This window comes from Ambystoma mexicanum, chromosome 2p (assembly GCF_040938575.1).
Source record: "Ambystoma mexicanum isolate Mex_15411 chromosome 2p, UKY_AmexF1_1, whole genome shotgun sequence".
Taxonomy (NCBI): domain Eukaryota; kingdom Metazoa; phylum Chordata; class Amphibia; order Caudata; family Ambystomatidae; genus Ambystoma; species Ambystoma mexicanum.
The window spans coordinates 379527192-379543330 of NC_090923.1; the positions used below are offsets into that span (position 1 = coordinate 379527192).

Below are 16139 nucleotides of genomic sequence, written 5' to 3' on the forward strand. Positions count from 1 at the left end.
CAGGGCGGAGGTGCATTTGCGTGTAGATCGCCACAATGCCGTGTTTCGGAGCATGCACAGATATGATATGATAAGGTGGGGAGAGAGGCCAGGGCGGAGGTGCATCGGCGTGTAGATCGCCACTCTGCCGTGCATCGGGGCCTGCGCAGATATGATATGATAAAGTGGGGAGAGAGGCCAGGGCGGAGGTGCATTGGCGTGTAGATCGCCACTCTGCCGTGCATCGGAGCCTGCGCAGATATGATATGATAAAGTGGGGAGAGAGGCCAGGGCGGAGGTGCATTGGCGTGTAGATCGCCACTCTGCCGTGCATCGGAGCCTGCGCAGATATGATATGATAAGGTGGGGAGAGAGGCCAGGGCGGAGGTGCATTTGCGTGTAGATCGCCACAATGCCGTGTTTCGGAGCATGCACAGATATGATATGATAAGGTGGGGAGAGAGGCCAGGGCGGAGGTGCATTGGCGTGTAGATCAACCACTCTGCCGTGCATCGGAGCATGCACAGATATGATATGATAAGGTGGGGAGAGAGGCCAGGGCGGAGGTGCATAGGCGTGTAGATCGCCATACTGCCGTGCATCCGAGCATGCGCAGATATGATATGATAAGGTGGGGAGAGAGGCCAGGGCGGAGGTGCATTGGCGTGTAGATCGCCACTCTGCCGTGCATCGGGGCATGCACAGAAGTTAAGCCGCTGCTGTCCTTTCGAGGCGTACTTATAACACGGTGTAGGGCTGGTGAAAAAAACTGCCATCGCCACGATCAATGCACACAATAAAAATAAAAAAAATGATCGAGCCTTCAATTCTCAATATCTAACGTGGCTATCAATAATAATCATACGGCAATGCGTGCATTAATTAATTAGCACGGCAGGCAGAATTGCAGGAACACCGCGCACGGAGAAATGTCAGACAGCTGCGAGAGATGTTTTTCAGGAACTTTTTAACAAGCATGTGCTGGGGGCGGAGTAAGTTGTGGCACCGCCGTGGGCACTTCATAACACAGCACCTGTGGCTTCTGATATTTCTCCAGCAGCGGGATACATGGGGGGCGGGGGGGGGGGGCGACACGTGAAGACCTATGCAAGCAGAGCCGGGCTCTGCTTGGGACGATTAGAAGATCGTGTTTGTCTCTTTCAGTAAAAGTTGTCCAAGTCCTTGCACTGTTTGCTCACATTATACACGGCCTAATCCGCTTAAAGAGCGGTTCCAGATAGAAAGGCCTTTGTCATGTAAAACGGAGTCTGCGGACGCACAAAACATCGCCGAAGTCAGCGCACGGAGTGTACGCAACGGGCCGGCGGTGCGGGGTGGCCGGTGCAGCCGAACGCCTTTCAGGGCAGTTTGTTTTCTCGGCGTGTTGTAGTTCGCAGGTGAAATGGTCTGCAAACAGAAGAATCCAGCCCTCCAAATGGTGAGGGGGGGCTGTGTCATTGTAGCGAGCGGACAAAAACGGCGAATTCCTGCAAACTTTCCTAGGGCTGCTGAAAAGGGGCCTTTTCAGCGCTTGCTTTACCTCTGGCCGGGTTCCCCCTCTCTCTCACAGCCCATCGCCCCCACCCGCCTCCTCCCGATAATCCCTCTCTTTATTTTAAGGGGGAAAAAAACACAAGAGCCGGTTCCATGCAGCGCTTTAGTGCCCGCGGAGTGAAAGAAGCGCCTTTGGCACAGCCGAGCTCAGTGAATCCCTTTGGAAAATTGGTTCTCGTGAATAGTGTGAGCAAGAAAACGTTTAATGGGATCCAGGCGAGGTGCGGCCATTCCAATCCGCCGCTCAAACAGGTGGAAATTGGACTTTCTCAATTATACAAACAGCAAGTGGACATCCGAGGGGGCGAGGGGGGTCACTGGCTGCGTACCATCCATCCCGTGCGCACATTCGTCTAGAGAGCTGGATCTGCAAAAGACCACCCCCCACCCTACAAAAACACACACCACACAAGCGAAAACAATTACGAATAAGCCGGAATCCGTAAAATAAAAAGCGGTCTAGTGCCCTCCCAGAGTGCGTTTTATGTCAAATAGGTATTCACTCTGAAGGACGACACTGTTTGTAAATAAATGATAATTACACTGAATTCGTAAGTGAAATGCTGGGGTAGCATTTGCATGTACATATATATACGTATATGTGTATACACACACGCACACATGTATATATGTAGCGCTTAGAATCGTATTGTAAGCACGCAACTTCATAGCCGTAATCTTTAAATATGTACAAGCGAAGCTCTGATGGGTTTTAAACTAATTGAAAACAACCCTTTCACCTGAAATATGAAAGAAGAGCAATCCATTTTATCCAAATCACACATGCCATAGCGCCACCTAGTAACCGTCACTGGTGGTTCACCTCCAGTTCGATAAATATATATATATATATATATATATATATATATATATATATATATATATATATATATATATATATATATATATGTGTGTGTGTGTGTGTGAGACAGCTTGTATTAAACATAGATTATCGACTGCAGTGGTGTTTTTAATGTAAGCGAACCCAAAGTAACTAAGACAGGTAGTTCAAGTCTACTATTTTGATTTAAATAACACAATGTATTACGGCAACTGGGTATTGTGAAGGCTCCGTGTGTAGCAGAGAAAACTTTGTGCAAGGTGAGATCGGGGAATCGCTCGGCATCGCAGGCGCGTGCCCGATCGCTCCCGGCGGCACCCCTTCCGCCGAGTGTGCTCTTTGCAGTAAAAGGCGCAGTGGCGCCCATCCTGCTGACAAGCTGCGCATTGGAGCTGGTGACAGGCGCGCGTGCTGGGAATCTGCGTTGGGGTTGGGCGCCTGCACGGGCTGCTGCTGCTGCCTGGTGGCACTCCCATGCCATTCTGCTTGGAGTGGCTTCGCGTCATGTCAGCTCCGTGCACAAGACAGTGATCTCACGCGCATGGAGAGGCTGGCAAGCACAGCGTGACAGCGTAGCCACCCCGCCTCCCATGCACGCATCTCCTGGGAGCTCTAGGGGGTAGAAGGTGCACAGTGCCTCTAGCCCCCCCATCGCGGTCCTGCTGCGGGCGCAGATTGGTTGGGATTCCCAAACATGTCTGCTACTTTGTGCGCCCTGCCTAATGAGCCTTAATCTGGAGCCACTGGGTGCCATTGTTCCCGGCTATCTTCATTTGAATGTAAATGGGTGACAAGGCAGCGCCTAGGTGCCCATTGAACTGGTGCGTGTCCCGGCTGCCGCGGAATGCAGAGTAAGCCGCAGTGACTAGCTGCGAGGACCAACTTCCCCCGCGAGGATGGCGAGCTCGGTGTCCCTGGAGCCCGTCGTGGTGCCTTCTTGCCCCAGACTCGATGGGAGGACCGGGTCCAGCGGCCCCGCCAAGACCTTGGCTTTCTCCATAGAGCGGATCATGGCGAAGACTGCGGAGCCGAGGCTCGCTTCCTTCCACGAACAAAGGCAAGCCGCGGAACCCGAGCCCAAGAAAGTGGGCAGCCTGTGCGCCCCCGTGCCCTGCATGCTGCCCGTGCAGAGCCTGGGCTACGAGGCGCACTCCAAGGCTCTGCTCAACTACTCGCAACTGTGGAAGTCCAGCCTGCGCAGCGCGGCGTGCGGCTCGGCGTGCAAGACCAACTGTGGCATCTGGTGCAAGGGCGAGCTGACCCTCGGGCATTCCGTGCTGCCCACCGGCCGGGTCATCAAGCCCCAAGCCATCAACCAAACGCCTGCCGCCGCCGGCGGTTCTCTATATTACTTCAACTACTTGGACTCCTCGTACCACCCGTCGGAGCTCCTAAACGGGCACCTATTCCCGCCCGGCATCCTCAGTGCCCAGTCCCAAGCTTCTCTCTCCGCGCACCAGAAACTGTTTTTATTGGAAAATGCAAAACTTGCCAGTTTGGCGGCGGAGAAGTTCCCTGGCACCCAGTACCCCCACAAGGAGCGTCTCCCGGGACAGCTGGACCAGGTGATGAAGGAAAACACCGGGTTCCCCGCAGAGAGGAACGGGGTGAAAAGCCACAGCAAACTCAGCTCGGGCCCCTCGGATGGGAAGCCGAAGAACTTTACGTGCGAAGTTTGCGGCAAGGTAAGGGCCGGCGCGTTCGTGCACTAGGAGGAAGTGGTGGGGGGGCGGTGGAGGGCATTGCAAGGCACACAGTGCCCACATACTGGATCTCTGGGAGCAGGGCATTGCCCCCACGGCAACAGGGAAATGTAAGGTAAGGGGTGCTATAGGGGAGAACGTCAGAATTCTGGGAATTAACAAGGGACCGATACGAGAGGTTTAACTCAGGTAAGGTACCTACCTACCAGTAGGAGAGAGGTTCCGAGAGCAGGGCAACAGCATAAGGTAAAACAGACCCGAATTTGGTGTATAGAGCATTGTAAGTAAACACGTGCACTCTAAGGGCAAACCAGACCCAGGGATCCGAGAACTGGGCACCGTAAAAATGTTATGAGACCCTCAGCTATAGAGCCTATGCTACACGAGGAAGTAAGGAGACCCACGCTATAGAAACAGTGCTACAAAAGGAAATAAGGAAACCCCAACCCTAGAAGCAGTGCTACACAAGGAAGTAAGGAGACCCCAGCCCTAGAAGCAGTGCTACACAAGAAAGTAAGGAGACCCCAACCCTAGAAGCAGTGCTACACAAGGAAGTAAGGAGATCCCAGCCCTAGAAGCAGTGCTACACAAGGAAGTGGGGAGACCCCAGTCCTAGAAGTAGTGCTACGCAAGGAAGTAAGGAGATCCCAGCCCTAGAAGCAGTGCTACACAAGGAAGTAAGGAGACCCCAGCTATAGAAGCAGTGCTACACAAGGAAGTAAGGAGACCCCGGCCCTAAAAGCAGTGCTACACAAGGAAGTAAGGAGATCCCAGCCCTAGAAGCAGTGCTACACAATGAAGTGAGGAGACCCCAGCCCTAGAAGCAGTGCTACACAAGGAAGTAAGGAGACCCCAGCTATAGAAGCAGTGCTACACAAGGAAGTAAGGAGATCCCCGCCCTAGAAGCAGTGCTACACAAGGAAGTAAGGAGACCCCAGCCCTAGAAGCAGTGCTACACAAGGAAGTAAGGAGACCCTGGCCCTAGAAGCAGTGATACACAAGGAAGTAAGGAGACCCACGCTATAGAAGCAGTGCTACACAAGGTAGTAAGGAGACCCCAGCCCTAGAAGCAGTGCTACACAAGGAAGTAAGGAGACCCCAGCTATAGAAGCAGTGCTACACAAGGAAATAAGGAGACCCCGGCCCTAGAAGCAGTGCTACACAAGGAAGTAAGGAGACCCCAGCTATAGAAGCAGTGCTACACAAGGAAATAAGGAGACCCCAGCTATAGAAGTAGTGCTACACAAGGAAGTAAGGAGACCCCAGCTCTAGAAGCAGTGCTACACAAGGAAGTAAGGAGACCCCAGCTCTAGAAGCAGTGCTACACAAGGAAGTAAGGAGACCCCGGCCCTAGAAGCAGTGCTACACAAGGAAGTAAGGAGACCCACGCTATAGAAGCAGTGCTACACAAGGAAGTAAGGAGACCTCAGCCCTAGAAGCAGTGCTACACAAGGAAGTAAGGAGACCCAAGCTATAGAAGTAGTGCTACACAAGGAAGTAAGGAGACCCCGGCTCTAGAAGCAGTGCTACACAAGGAAGTAAGGAGACCCCAGCTCTAGAAGCAGTGATACACAAGGAAATAAGGAGACCTCAGCCAAAGAAGCAGTGCTACACAAGGAAGTAAGGAGACCCCAGCTATAGAAGTAGTGCTACACAAGGAAGTAAGGAGACCCCAGCTCTAGAAGCAGTGCTACACAAGGAAGTAAGGAGACCCCAGCTCTAGAAGCAGTGCTACACAAGGAAGGAGACCCCGGCCCTAGAAGCAGTGCTACACAAGGAAGTAAGGCGACCCCAGCCCTAGAAGCAGTGCTACACAAGGAAATAAGGAGACCCCAGCTATAGAAGCAGTGCTACACAAGGAAATAAGGAGACCCACGCTATAGAAACAGTGCTACAAAAGGAAGTAAGGAGACCTCAGCCCTAGAAGCAGTGCTACACAAGGAAGTAAGGAGACCCCGGCCCTAGAAGCAGTGCTACACAAGGAAGTAAGGCGACCCCAGCCCTAGAAGCAGTGATACACAAGGAAATAAGGAGACCCCAGCTATAGAAGCAGTGCTACACAAGGAAATAAGGAGACCCACGCTATAGAAACAGTGCTACACAAGGAAATAAGGAGACCTCAGCCCTAGAAACAGTGCTACACAAGGAAGTAAGGAGACCCACACTATAGAAACAGTGCTACACAAGGAAGTAAGGAGACCTCAGCCCTAGAAGCAGTGCTACACAAGGAAGTAAGGAGAACCCGGCCCTAGAAGCAGTGCTACACAAGGAAGTAAGGAGACCCCGGCCCTAGAAGCAGTGCTACACAAGGAAGTAAGGAGACCTCAGCCCCAGAAGCAGTGCTACACAAGGAAGAAAGGAGACCCCGGCCCTAGAAGCAGTGCTACACAAGGAAGTAAGGAGTGCACAGCTCTAGAAACAGTGTTACACAAGGAAGTAAGGAGACCCCCAGGCCTAAAAGCAGTGCTACACAAGGAAGTAAGGAGACCCCGGCCCTAGAAGCAGTGCTACACAAGGAAGTAAGGAGACCCCAGCCCTAGAAGCAGTGCTACACAAGGAAGTAAGGAGACGCCAGCCCTAGAAGCAGTGCTACACAAGGAAGTAAGGAGACCCCAGCCCTAGAAGCAGTGCTACACAAGGAAGTAAGGAGACCCCAACCCTGGAAGCAGTGCTACACAAGGAGGTAAGGAGATCCCAGCCCTAGAAGCAGTGCTACACAAGGAAGTAAGGAGACCCCAGCCCTAGAAGCAGTGCTACACAAGGAAGTAAGGAGACCCCAGCCATAGAAGCAGTGCTACACAAGGAAGTAAGGAGACCCCAGCTCTAGAAGCAATGCTACACAAGGAAGTAAGGAGACCCCAGCTCTAGAAGCAGTGCAATCTAAACCATTCAGCTCTAGCAATAGGGAACTCTAAAGAAGTAGGCGACCCTTAGTTAAAGGAACGGTGCAGTCTAAAGAAGGAGACTCCACCCCTAGGGACAGTGTGATCTAAAGAAGACGGGAGATTTCGTGCTATAGGAATAGAGCAATCTCTAAAGAAATAAGGAGGCCCCGGCTCTAGGAATAGTGCAATCTAAAGAAATAAGGAGGCCCCGGCTCTAGGAATAGTGCAATCTAAAGAAATAAGGAGGCCCCGGCTCTAGGAATAGTGCAATCTAAAGAAATAAGGAGGCCCCGGCTCCAGGAATAGTGCAATCTAAAGAAATAAGGAGGCCCCGGCTCCAGGAATAGTGCAATCTAAAGAAATAAGGAGGCCCCGGCTCTAGGAATAGTGCAATCTAAAGAAATAAGGAGGCCCCGGCTCTAGGAATAGTGCAATCTAAAGAAATAAGGAGGCCCCGGCTCTAGGAATAGTGCAATCTAAAAAAATAAGGAGGCCCCAGCTCCAGGAATAGTGCAATCTAAAGAAATAAGGAGGCCCCAGCTCTAGGAATAGTGCAATCTAAAGAAATAAGGAGTCCCCGGCTCTAGGAATAGTGCAATCTAAAGAAATAAGGAGGCCCCGGCGCTAGGAATAGTGCGATATGAAGTAATGCGATATGAAGTAAAGAGACCCACAACTCCAGGAGCAGTGCAATCTAGAGACTGAAAATGACCCTCCGCTCTATAAACAATGCAAACTAAAGATATAAGAAGACTGGACCCGAACACGAGCATTGTGCAATCTAAAGCAGTATTGACACCCCAACTCGAGGAACGGTGCAGTATGAAGGAATAAGGTGAACCCCAGCTCTGAGAGCGGTGCAATCTAAAGGTGTAACACAGCCCAGCTCCGGAACTAGAGCAGTCTAAGGGAGTAAGTAGAACAGCTAGCGCGGGGAAAGTACAATCTAAGGGAGTAATGAACCCCAGCTTTGAGAGCAGTGCAGTCTAAAGATGTAACACAGCCTAGCTCAGGGAAAAGTAAAATGTATGGGAATAACAAACCCCAGGTCCAAGAAAAGCACAATCTAAGGGAGTACGCAGAAAGCAACCCTGGGAATAGTCAAATCAACACGTTTTATGTATTTATTTATAAGGCTGTATTTGGTTTTAGCATTTGAAAACCTTTTGCATAGCTGTAACAATAACATATTGCACTTTTGGCATAAGGTACAATTTAAAAAAGAAATGTTATTGTAACAATTAGGCAAAAGGTTTTCAAATGCTAAAACCAAATAAAGCCTTATAAAAATAAATAAATAAATAAATAAATAAATAAATAAGGCAACCCGAAGCTCTAAGAACGGAGCTAGGGGTGAGGAGACCCCAGCTCTAGTTACATTGCAGTCAATAGACAAGGACCGCCAGCACTAGGTACAGTGGAACCTACAGAAGTAAGGAGACCCGAGCTCTAGTTTTAGTGCCTTCTACCGAAGGAGACTCACAGCAATAGGTACAGGGGAAACTGTAGAGTAAGAGGCCCCGGCTCTAGTTACAGTGCAGTCTCTGGAAGGAAATCACAGGTACTGTGCAACCTACAGAAGTAAGGAGACTGTCAACTCTAGGACCAGTGCAATCTATAGAAGTAAGGAGAGCCCGAACTCTAAGAACTGCGCAATATAAAAAAAAGTAAGGAGACCACAGCTCTACGACCAGTGCAATCTGTAAAAGTAAAGAGACCCCCAACTCCAGGACCAGTGCAATATAAAGAAGTAAGGAGACCCCAGCTCTAAATACAGTGCAATCTCTAGAAGTGAGGAGACCCCCAAATCTAGGAACGGTGCAATATAAAGGAGACCCCGAACTCTAGGAACAGTGCAATATAAAGAAGTAAGGTAGCCCCCTGCTCTGGGAACTTAGCAAACTAAAGAAGTAAGGACACCGACCACCAGCTCTAGAAACAGTACACGGTGAAGACCCACGGATTACAGCCAGCAAACAGCGCCCCGAACCCCCAATCTTTAATCGTGGTATGCTCCAGGGACCTCCCTGTCTATACTTTGAGTAGAGTACAAGGTAGGGATCGGGAGCACTGTGAGCAAGGCCACCCGATCCGAGGTCCGTGGTGGAGGGGGGGGGTGAGGTGTTGGACACACGAAGCCAGTAGGTAAGGAACGTGCACGTTAAAGATCGAGCGGATCCGAAAGGTGGGACTTTTGCAAAGTAAGTGGCCAGCGGACCCGAGCTTTCTATGCAAATCCCGGCACGCGACTGGCAGAGCTGGGAAGCTTGTACAGTGCAATGTAAAGAGGCATTGTATGAGAGCTTCCTACGCATCGCAAGGTCATGGCAGTACGCCACGGTAAGGGCCCTTAGACTGCAACTCCGTGCGAGGGGCTACCAGACCCTTGCTATTTGAAAAGTGCAGGGAAGGGACGCACAGAACAGAGCCCCCGTTTTGGAAACAATGGAAAACGAGGAACTTGCAAATGATATTTCCGGGAGCGCTGGCAAGGGAGAGTTTGCGTAGAAGAGGTGTGGGTAAGGATACGGCAAGGACGATCAGAGCCAAGCTCTGTGTGCTGTAATGTAACAGAGACGTATTTGCCAATGATGCAAAGTTCGAGCCTGTGTAGTGGCAGGAGAGGGAGATGAAGGCGCGTGTGTGCAGGTGGCTTCTTTCTAGGTTTTTCCCGGTGCCAAGGTTGGAATTTCTAGAGGTGCAGAGGGGAGAGCATAGGTGTTGGGGAACTGCTCCACTTGTTGGCAGCTCATGTGCACTGGGGGATCCGCTGACCTGAAAGATGTGGGGCCTATGCGTGGAAGGGGGTAGAGGTGTTGGGGGGCCAGGCAGAGAGAGCTCTCCTTGGCTCTGCTGGTTTAAGCAGGGTGGCAGAACGCTGCCTTGTGAACAGGGATACGTGTGTGTAGTAGAGGGTACGTTGGGCGGGCTCGTAAGGCTGGAGTACGGAGTTCTGGCCAGTTAAGGACCCGTACAACCGTGCTCTCAGATCAGAGCAGTGAAGGCTAGGGACCCGCACACGTGAGGTAAGGGCGTGGTGCCATGTAAAGGGCCAGTTAACTCTATGTAAGGGCTGCGGGGTCGGACTCTGGGAGCGATGCCGGGAAGGTGGACCAGGGGGAGATCACCCCTCTGGGCATTGTGGGAGAATTAAAAAGACGCCAGCCCTCGCTTTAGGGGAGCAGTGCGCGCCAAGGCTCTGCCAGACGGCCAGCAATGCAAGACAAGTGCCTGGCGATGCGACCTTTGCCAGCAGTGCAAGATTGGGAGTCGCCAGTGTCCAGATACGTGAATAACCCCCTCCGTACCCCAAGCATGGGAACCCCACGATCTCCACTAAGAGCCTGGCTGGCGCTCGTTGCACTCTGGCTCCCTGTTGGGCCCTAGTACGCTCCCCATCCCTATATGCCCCCCAACCCCCCTTGCCTCCTGCAGCCTTCCCAGTTCCCTCTGTCATCACTGCCACCTGTGCTAACGCACCCCAGTGCCCGCTCCTACCCGCAACACTGCCCACATTCCTAGCTCCAATTCCATCCACAGGACCCTTCCACGTGCCACTCTATCACACCCCATCACACCAGCTCCTTTGCAATCGTATGAATAGCACACTCACCACTGCATGCCACCCAGTACACCACTATGACATGTCAGACCCCCCTCTCAGCATTCCTGCAAAGCAGTGCAAGCCCGGCACATGCCCAGCTATTACCCCAGCCACCTAGAGCATGTGTCCAAACCCAGAGGTGTCCTCCCTTCGCTAGGACCCTTCCCCTCACTGCACCCTAGCCGCCACGTTCGACCACCGTTCCTCGCCCCGGCAACTATTTCATGTACACCAACCTCCCAATCCTAGCCATCCTGTTCCTCCCACTAGCCTCCCGGGTGCCCTCCTCTAGAATCTATCCCATTCCAATCACCCACATAGCCCCCCCCAACCCCTATGGATTTCCCAGCACCCCCTGCCACCTCTATCACCCATCCCATGCCATCCTGGGCACCCTTCCTGTCCCAACCAACTACCCCTCGCCCCTTCCGCCTTCGCAAGCCACTATCCTTAGCACCCCTCTCCTTCCTACCACCCTTAGCACTCCGTTCACGCATGCCACCCTTCTCACCGCTGTCGCCCCTACCATCCTCAGTGGTAGCACCCCTCAGCCCCTACCACCCTTGACATCTATAGCACCTCTCACCCGGACCACTCTATCTCACCGCTTTCTCCCTCATCCCTACCACTTTTCCATCCATATCACACCCCTAACTGCGGCCCCCCTTGGAAGCCCCTGCACCCACTCTGCTCCTACCGCCCTTGCAAACTTTATCAACTATCTCGCCCCTGCCACCTTTCCTTTGCCAGTCTAACCCCAGGACCCCCTCTAATTCCTACACCTTTCCTCCCCGGGCTTTACACCCTCCCCTCCCACATTACGCGTCCCTGTCCCCCTAGCGTTCTGCTCGCGTGTAAGGATGGCACGGGCAGCGCCCCCCGTAGAATGCCCACACAGCACGGCTGCCAGGGCCGCTCGCGTAAGGTCGCCCTGAACTGCTGTGCACTACGCCGGCCTCAGAATAGTTACTGCTGAATAGCGGCTTGGTGGCAATTGGCGCTAACTGCACGTTTTGTCTTTCCCTCAGGTTTTCAACGCACATTATAATTTAACCCGTCACATGCCAGTCCACACGGGGGCTCGGCCATTTGTCTGTAAAGTGTGTGGCAAAGGATTTCGACAAGCCAGCACCCTCTGCAGACACAAAATCATCCACACACAGGTTGGTGCCGCTTTTTCATTTATATGTATTGTTTATATTTGCGCCTGCCTCGTGGATATGCGAAACGCCGGTCAGTCCTATGTGCAATAGATGTTTAATTGTCTATTTCAAATGCGATCTCAAATCCCTGCGCTTTATTTTGCGCTCATGCTCCCGATCTCGTATTTTCTTGCGCAGTAGATCTTATTCCAGCTAAAGGGCGTGAATCGTTTGATCGAATTCAGTGGATCGTATCTTTTATGTTTAGCATCACGCGATCTTATTTACATGAACATGCTGTATGACGTATATCGTAGGTTTAAATATCTGCTTTAACCTGGCAGCCGATTTACAGCATCATGCTCAATTATTGACATACGCGTGTCATCTTATTTACATAACCACATCAACGGCATCACTTCTACATTAACACGCTGCGTATTTAACGATACACTCAACGTGATCCGCTCTTTATTGCTCTTCCGTATTAAGGTTAAAATGATAAAGGCGCTGCTTGCGGCTGTGTCGTATTTATATTAATTTGCGCAGTTATTTACGTAGACACGCTACTTATGTACAATAACATGCTAAATTATTTACATTGGCATGGTAGGTTATTTTGCATGAAACCGCCATCTCCTGTGCAAGACCCTGCGCGGGTATCTACCTTCCTTTAACATGCTAAAGTACGGGGCAATCCATGAGATCTTAGGTACGCTCTGTCGATTAGACTGAGAAATGGTCACGATCTCTTGTGACATTATCCCGCACAGCCTGGTATGCACGTGGACATGCTAAGCTACTTGCACATGCGTTCTGTAACCTGCCTGTGTACCTAGCTTGCCCGTCGGACACGCGACAGCTATGCTCCTTGGTATCTGCATTGCACACTCGCCTTCCCCTGATGCGGGCGCACCGGCCGAGGGTCGCCATAAGCCAGGCGCCGCATGACCCCGGGGCGCGGCCGGCTCTCGAATTCTCGCGGCAGCGCAGACACTGAGAAACTCTCACCAAGTCTCCCTCTTTCTCCCCAGGAAAAACCTCACAAGTGCAACCAGTGCGGCAAAGCCTTCAACAGGAGCTCCACCTTGAACACACACATCCGCATCCACGCCGGCTACAAGCCTTTCGTGTGCGAGTTCTGTGGCAAGGGCTTCCACCAGAAAGGTAAGCTTCGTTGGCTGCGCACACCTGTGTCCTGCTGCTGCGACCACCCGTGATTAGTGGGCGGCCTTTGGGCAAATTCCTGAGCCTCGTCTGCGGGCGCATGTTGCGTGCAATTGCAAGCCATGCGTGATGTGTACAAATGGTGGCTTCCTATTAATACAAACAGCGCAAGCAGTCCACGAATAACGTTTGCTAAAATCTGTGTGTGTCTGCTGGTGTATATGTGTGCCTGCTACCGCCACTTGGAGACCAGTTTCAATTACACTTTTAAACTATAATCGCTTAATTACTTTGACATAGAAACAATCGTTCGAATTCATTAAGTTGATTGCTTCAAGGATCCTAATAGGCGAGGATGTGGGTGCACGTGCGTGCGTGCGTGCGAGTGTGTGTTCTACCAGAGGCCCCTAATTCAAGAGTAAGAATTAAAATGTAAAACAATAATTGTGTAACAGCGTGTATATAAAAACGGCATCTAAGTTCACTGACATATTTCCCCGTGCACACTAAAATGCTTTCACATGCGGTTTTGGCACGATAGCTAGATAGATAGATAGATAGATAGATAGAGAGATAGATAAGAGATAGATAAATAGATAGATAGATAGATAAGAGATAGGTAGATAGATAGATAGATAGCTAGATAGATAAGAGATAGATAGTAGATAGATAGATAGATAGATATAGGGGCGTGTAGATCGACAGCTAGGCAGGCTGGTAGAGATAGGGAGAGATGGGTGGATAGATGTAAAGGTAGACATGCAGTCCCTGCTTGCACATTGTTCTTAAACAGGAAACATTATTATTTATTTAAATGCATGAATTATTTCGTGTCTCCAGATGGCGTTCCATAACACGCGGGCATGTCATCGTGTTCCTATGGTATGAATTTAAACAAATTGAGAGGCAAGACTTATTTTTGGAACTGATACAATAGGAAGAGGATTGCGATAACGTCTGCTATTTGGCCCAGTAAGGCCGTCGCAGACACCTGCTGGCAGTGAGGGCCGAAAGGGTTATTTACAAATGGCGCAGTTATATATCCCCACGCCGCGATAAGCCCCCTCCTCCTCTGCCCCCTTATCGCTTTTAAAGACGCCCTGTGTAGCATTTATTAAACGGGCTCTTTGCCGTGGACGGCTGTCATCTCAATTCCCCGGGTGCAAGTCACAGGGGAGCCGGAATGCCCGGCCTTAATGGGAGCATGTGGGTGTTGTTCAAGGCACGCAGGGCCCCTTGTCAATTAGCATTAACCAGCCCGTGCCCGATTTCTCTGCCGACGGATGAACGGCAACTTTGGCCGAAACATCCCCTACTGTGGTTTACAAATAAACATGTCCTCCGCGTTTGATAAATGTTCCATGGGCATACAACATAATTTCCGATGCGCCAGGACAGGTGTATGTAAATTAGGGTGACCCGATCTAAAAAGTAAAACACCGGGACAGGGCAACTAACATAAAAGTAGGACTAACTCCTGAAAGTGTCTGTCAAGGCACTACACTACACTAGTGGTTGAAGGGTTAAGTGTTACTGGTAACATTCACACATATTATAATACATTTCTCACAAACGATCAAGTTCTTAATTAGCATTTCTTCTTTTGTGAGATGGTGCATCCCTGACTGCCAACTATGAAGGCCTACAGCGCTCAGATGCCTGAGGGTTCGTAGCCCTATATACATGCTAAATTATTATTATTATTGTAATTATTATTATTATTACTAACCAAAACCGGGATCACTGGATTTACCAATGGAAAAATAATCTTTCGAAAGGGGGCAGGGCATCCCAATTCCGGGACGTCTGCTCACCCTACTGTACACGCACATTTGCTGATCACAAGCACGCATTTAGGTCATTCTCGCTGGATATACCTGTTCTCGCAGTCTTTAGTCTATATTTTCATGGGGAATGGTATGTTTCTTAAAAAAGGGTTTTGGCGATTAAGAATCACGGGTCCGATTTAAAATGTGTTTTTCAATGGGACCTTCCCATGGAACAACGCTTTTGTAACCATGGTCTTCACGTGGCCGTATGACACCCGCGTATAGTCCTAACAGTGGGCCTCTGACCCCTAACCCCCCCCCAACCCCCCTTCCGCCTCGCCCCACGGGTCACAACACTCACCCTCGCATTAATTTGCTCATTTGCCCGTTGTGTGCTGTGTGGCGTGTTGATGCGGACGAAGTTTGACAACTTCTGGACTCTGACTTGTAGGGCGCTGTGTAGCAAGGCCCGGGCCTGGCTTGGTGGAGGCCCCATGAGCTACAGCCGAGCAGCTAATCCCTCGTGTCCTTCTCTCCTCAGGAAACTACAAGAACCACAAGCTGACCCACAGCGGCGAGAAGCAGTACAAGTGCACAATCTGCAACAAGGCCTTCCACCAGATCTACAACCTGACCTTCCACATGCACACGCACAACGACAAGAAGCCCTTCACCTGCGTCACCTGCGGCAAGGGCTTCTGCCGGAACTTTGACCTCAAGAAGCACGTCCGGAAACTGCACGACAGTGTATCCGGGGCAGGCCCTTGCCCCAAGGAGATCTCCAGGACCGGCCAGAGCTAGGGGACACTGTCTCCGGCCACGAACTCAGGACACGAGCCCCTGGACTCGACCCCCGTGCATACCCACAATCACAGGCACCGCCTCGAGGCGCTGCAACCAGCTGTCAAAACTCGCATCTTGGAAACCGTTTGTACAAGCACAGCTATTTAAACAAATCACATTTGTGTCGTGAACATATGACACAACAGACGACTGACTGGTGTGCCCACAGAGTGGTCTTAAAAACTTCATGTACAGTGATAATTTAATGTAGATTTCAAGTAATAAACATAAAAATGCAATGAAAATTGAGGCAAACATATTTTTTGAAACTTTTAGGACCCTCTCAAGTTATGGCCGCTAGTGATAGCATTTGGGCCTGCAAAGGAATTGTGGTGGGGTCGAACGCCGAAGAGACTGAGTGGTCAGCAGATGTGTTATGGCGAGAGTCGTGGTGCAGGCGCCTTGCACCCACACACCAACACCGAAGCCGGCAGAGGAGTCCCGGTGCCTCTGAATGTGCTAGAGACGTGAACTCGCAGACCAGTGCAGGCGTCTTCTGGGAAGTTTAGGGGTCCGTTTGAGCGCTAAGCAATGCCTACACACAACCTCGTAGGGGTCTGCAAAGGACTTTTCGTGACTGAGGACATATACTCACACACTATCACGGTGGTCTGTAGAGTACCTGTAGGGAGTCATCTGGTGCTAGGGGCAC

At 51.0% G+C, this 16139-nt stretch overlaps 1 protein-coding gene across 1 annotated transcript; it reads left to right on the forward strand.

The window, feature by feature from the left end:
* Positions 1–2773: 2773 nt before the first annotated feature.
* FEZF2 (FEZ family zinc finger 2) lies at positions 2774–15721 on the forward strand. Its single transcript, XM_069643746.1, has 4 exons — positions 2774–4059; positions 11595–11729; positions 12743–12875; positions 15186–15721. The coding sequence occupies exons 1-4, from the start codon at positions 3271–3273 to the stop codon at positions 15443–15445; spliced, it is 1317 nt and encodes a 438-aa protein (XP_069499847.1). The 5' UTR covers positions 2774–3270; the 3' UTR covers positions 15446–15721.
* Positions 15722–16139: the final 418 nt, after the last annotated feature.

Bases quoted from the DNA above. Each gene is read 5' to 3' on its own strand.
- FEZF2 (XM_069643746.1), top strand. From the start codon at position 3,271: ATGGCGAGCTCGGTGTCCCTGGAGCCCGTCGTGGTGCCTTCTTGCCCC. The intron at 4,060-11,594 runs GTAAGGGCCGGC...TCTTTCCCTCAG, and splicing joins CGTGCGAAGTTTGCGGCAAG to GTTTTCAACGCACATTATAA. The intron at 11,730-12,742 runs GTTGGTGCCGCT...CTTTCTCCCCAG, and splicing joins ACAAAATCATCCACACACAG to GAAAAACCTCACAAGTGCAA.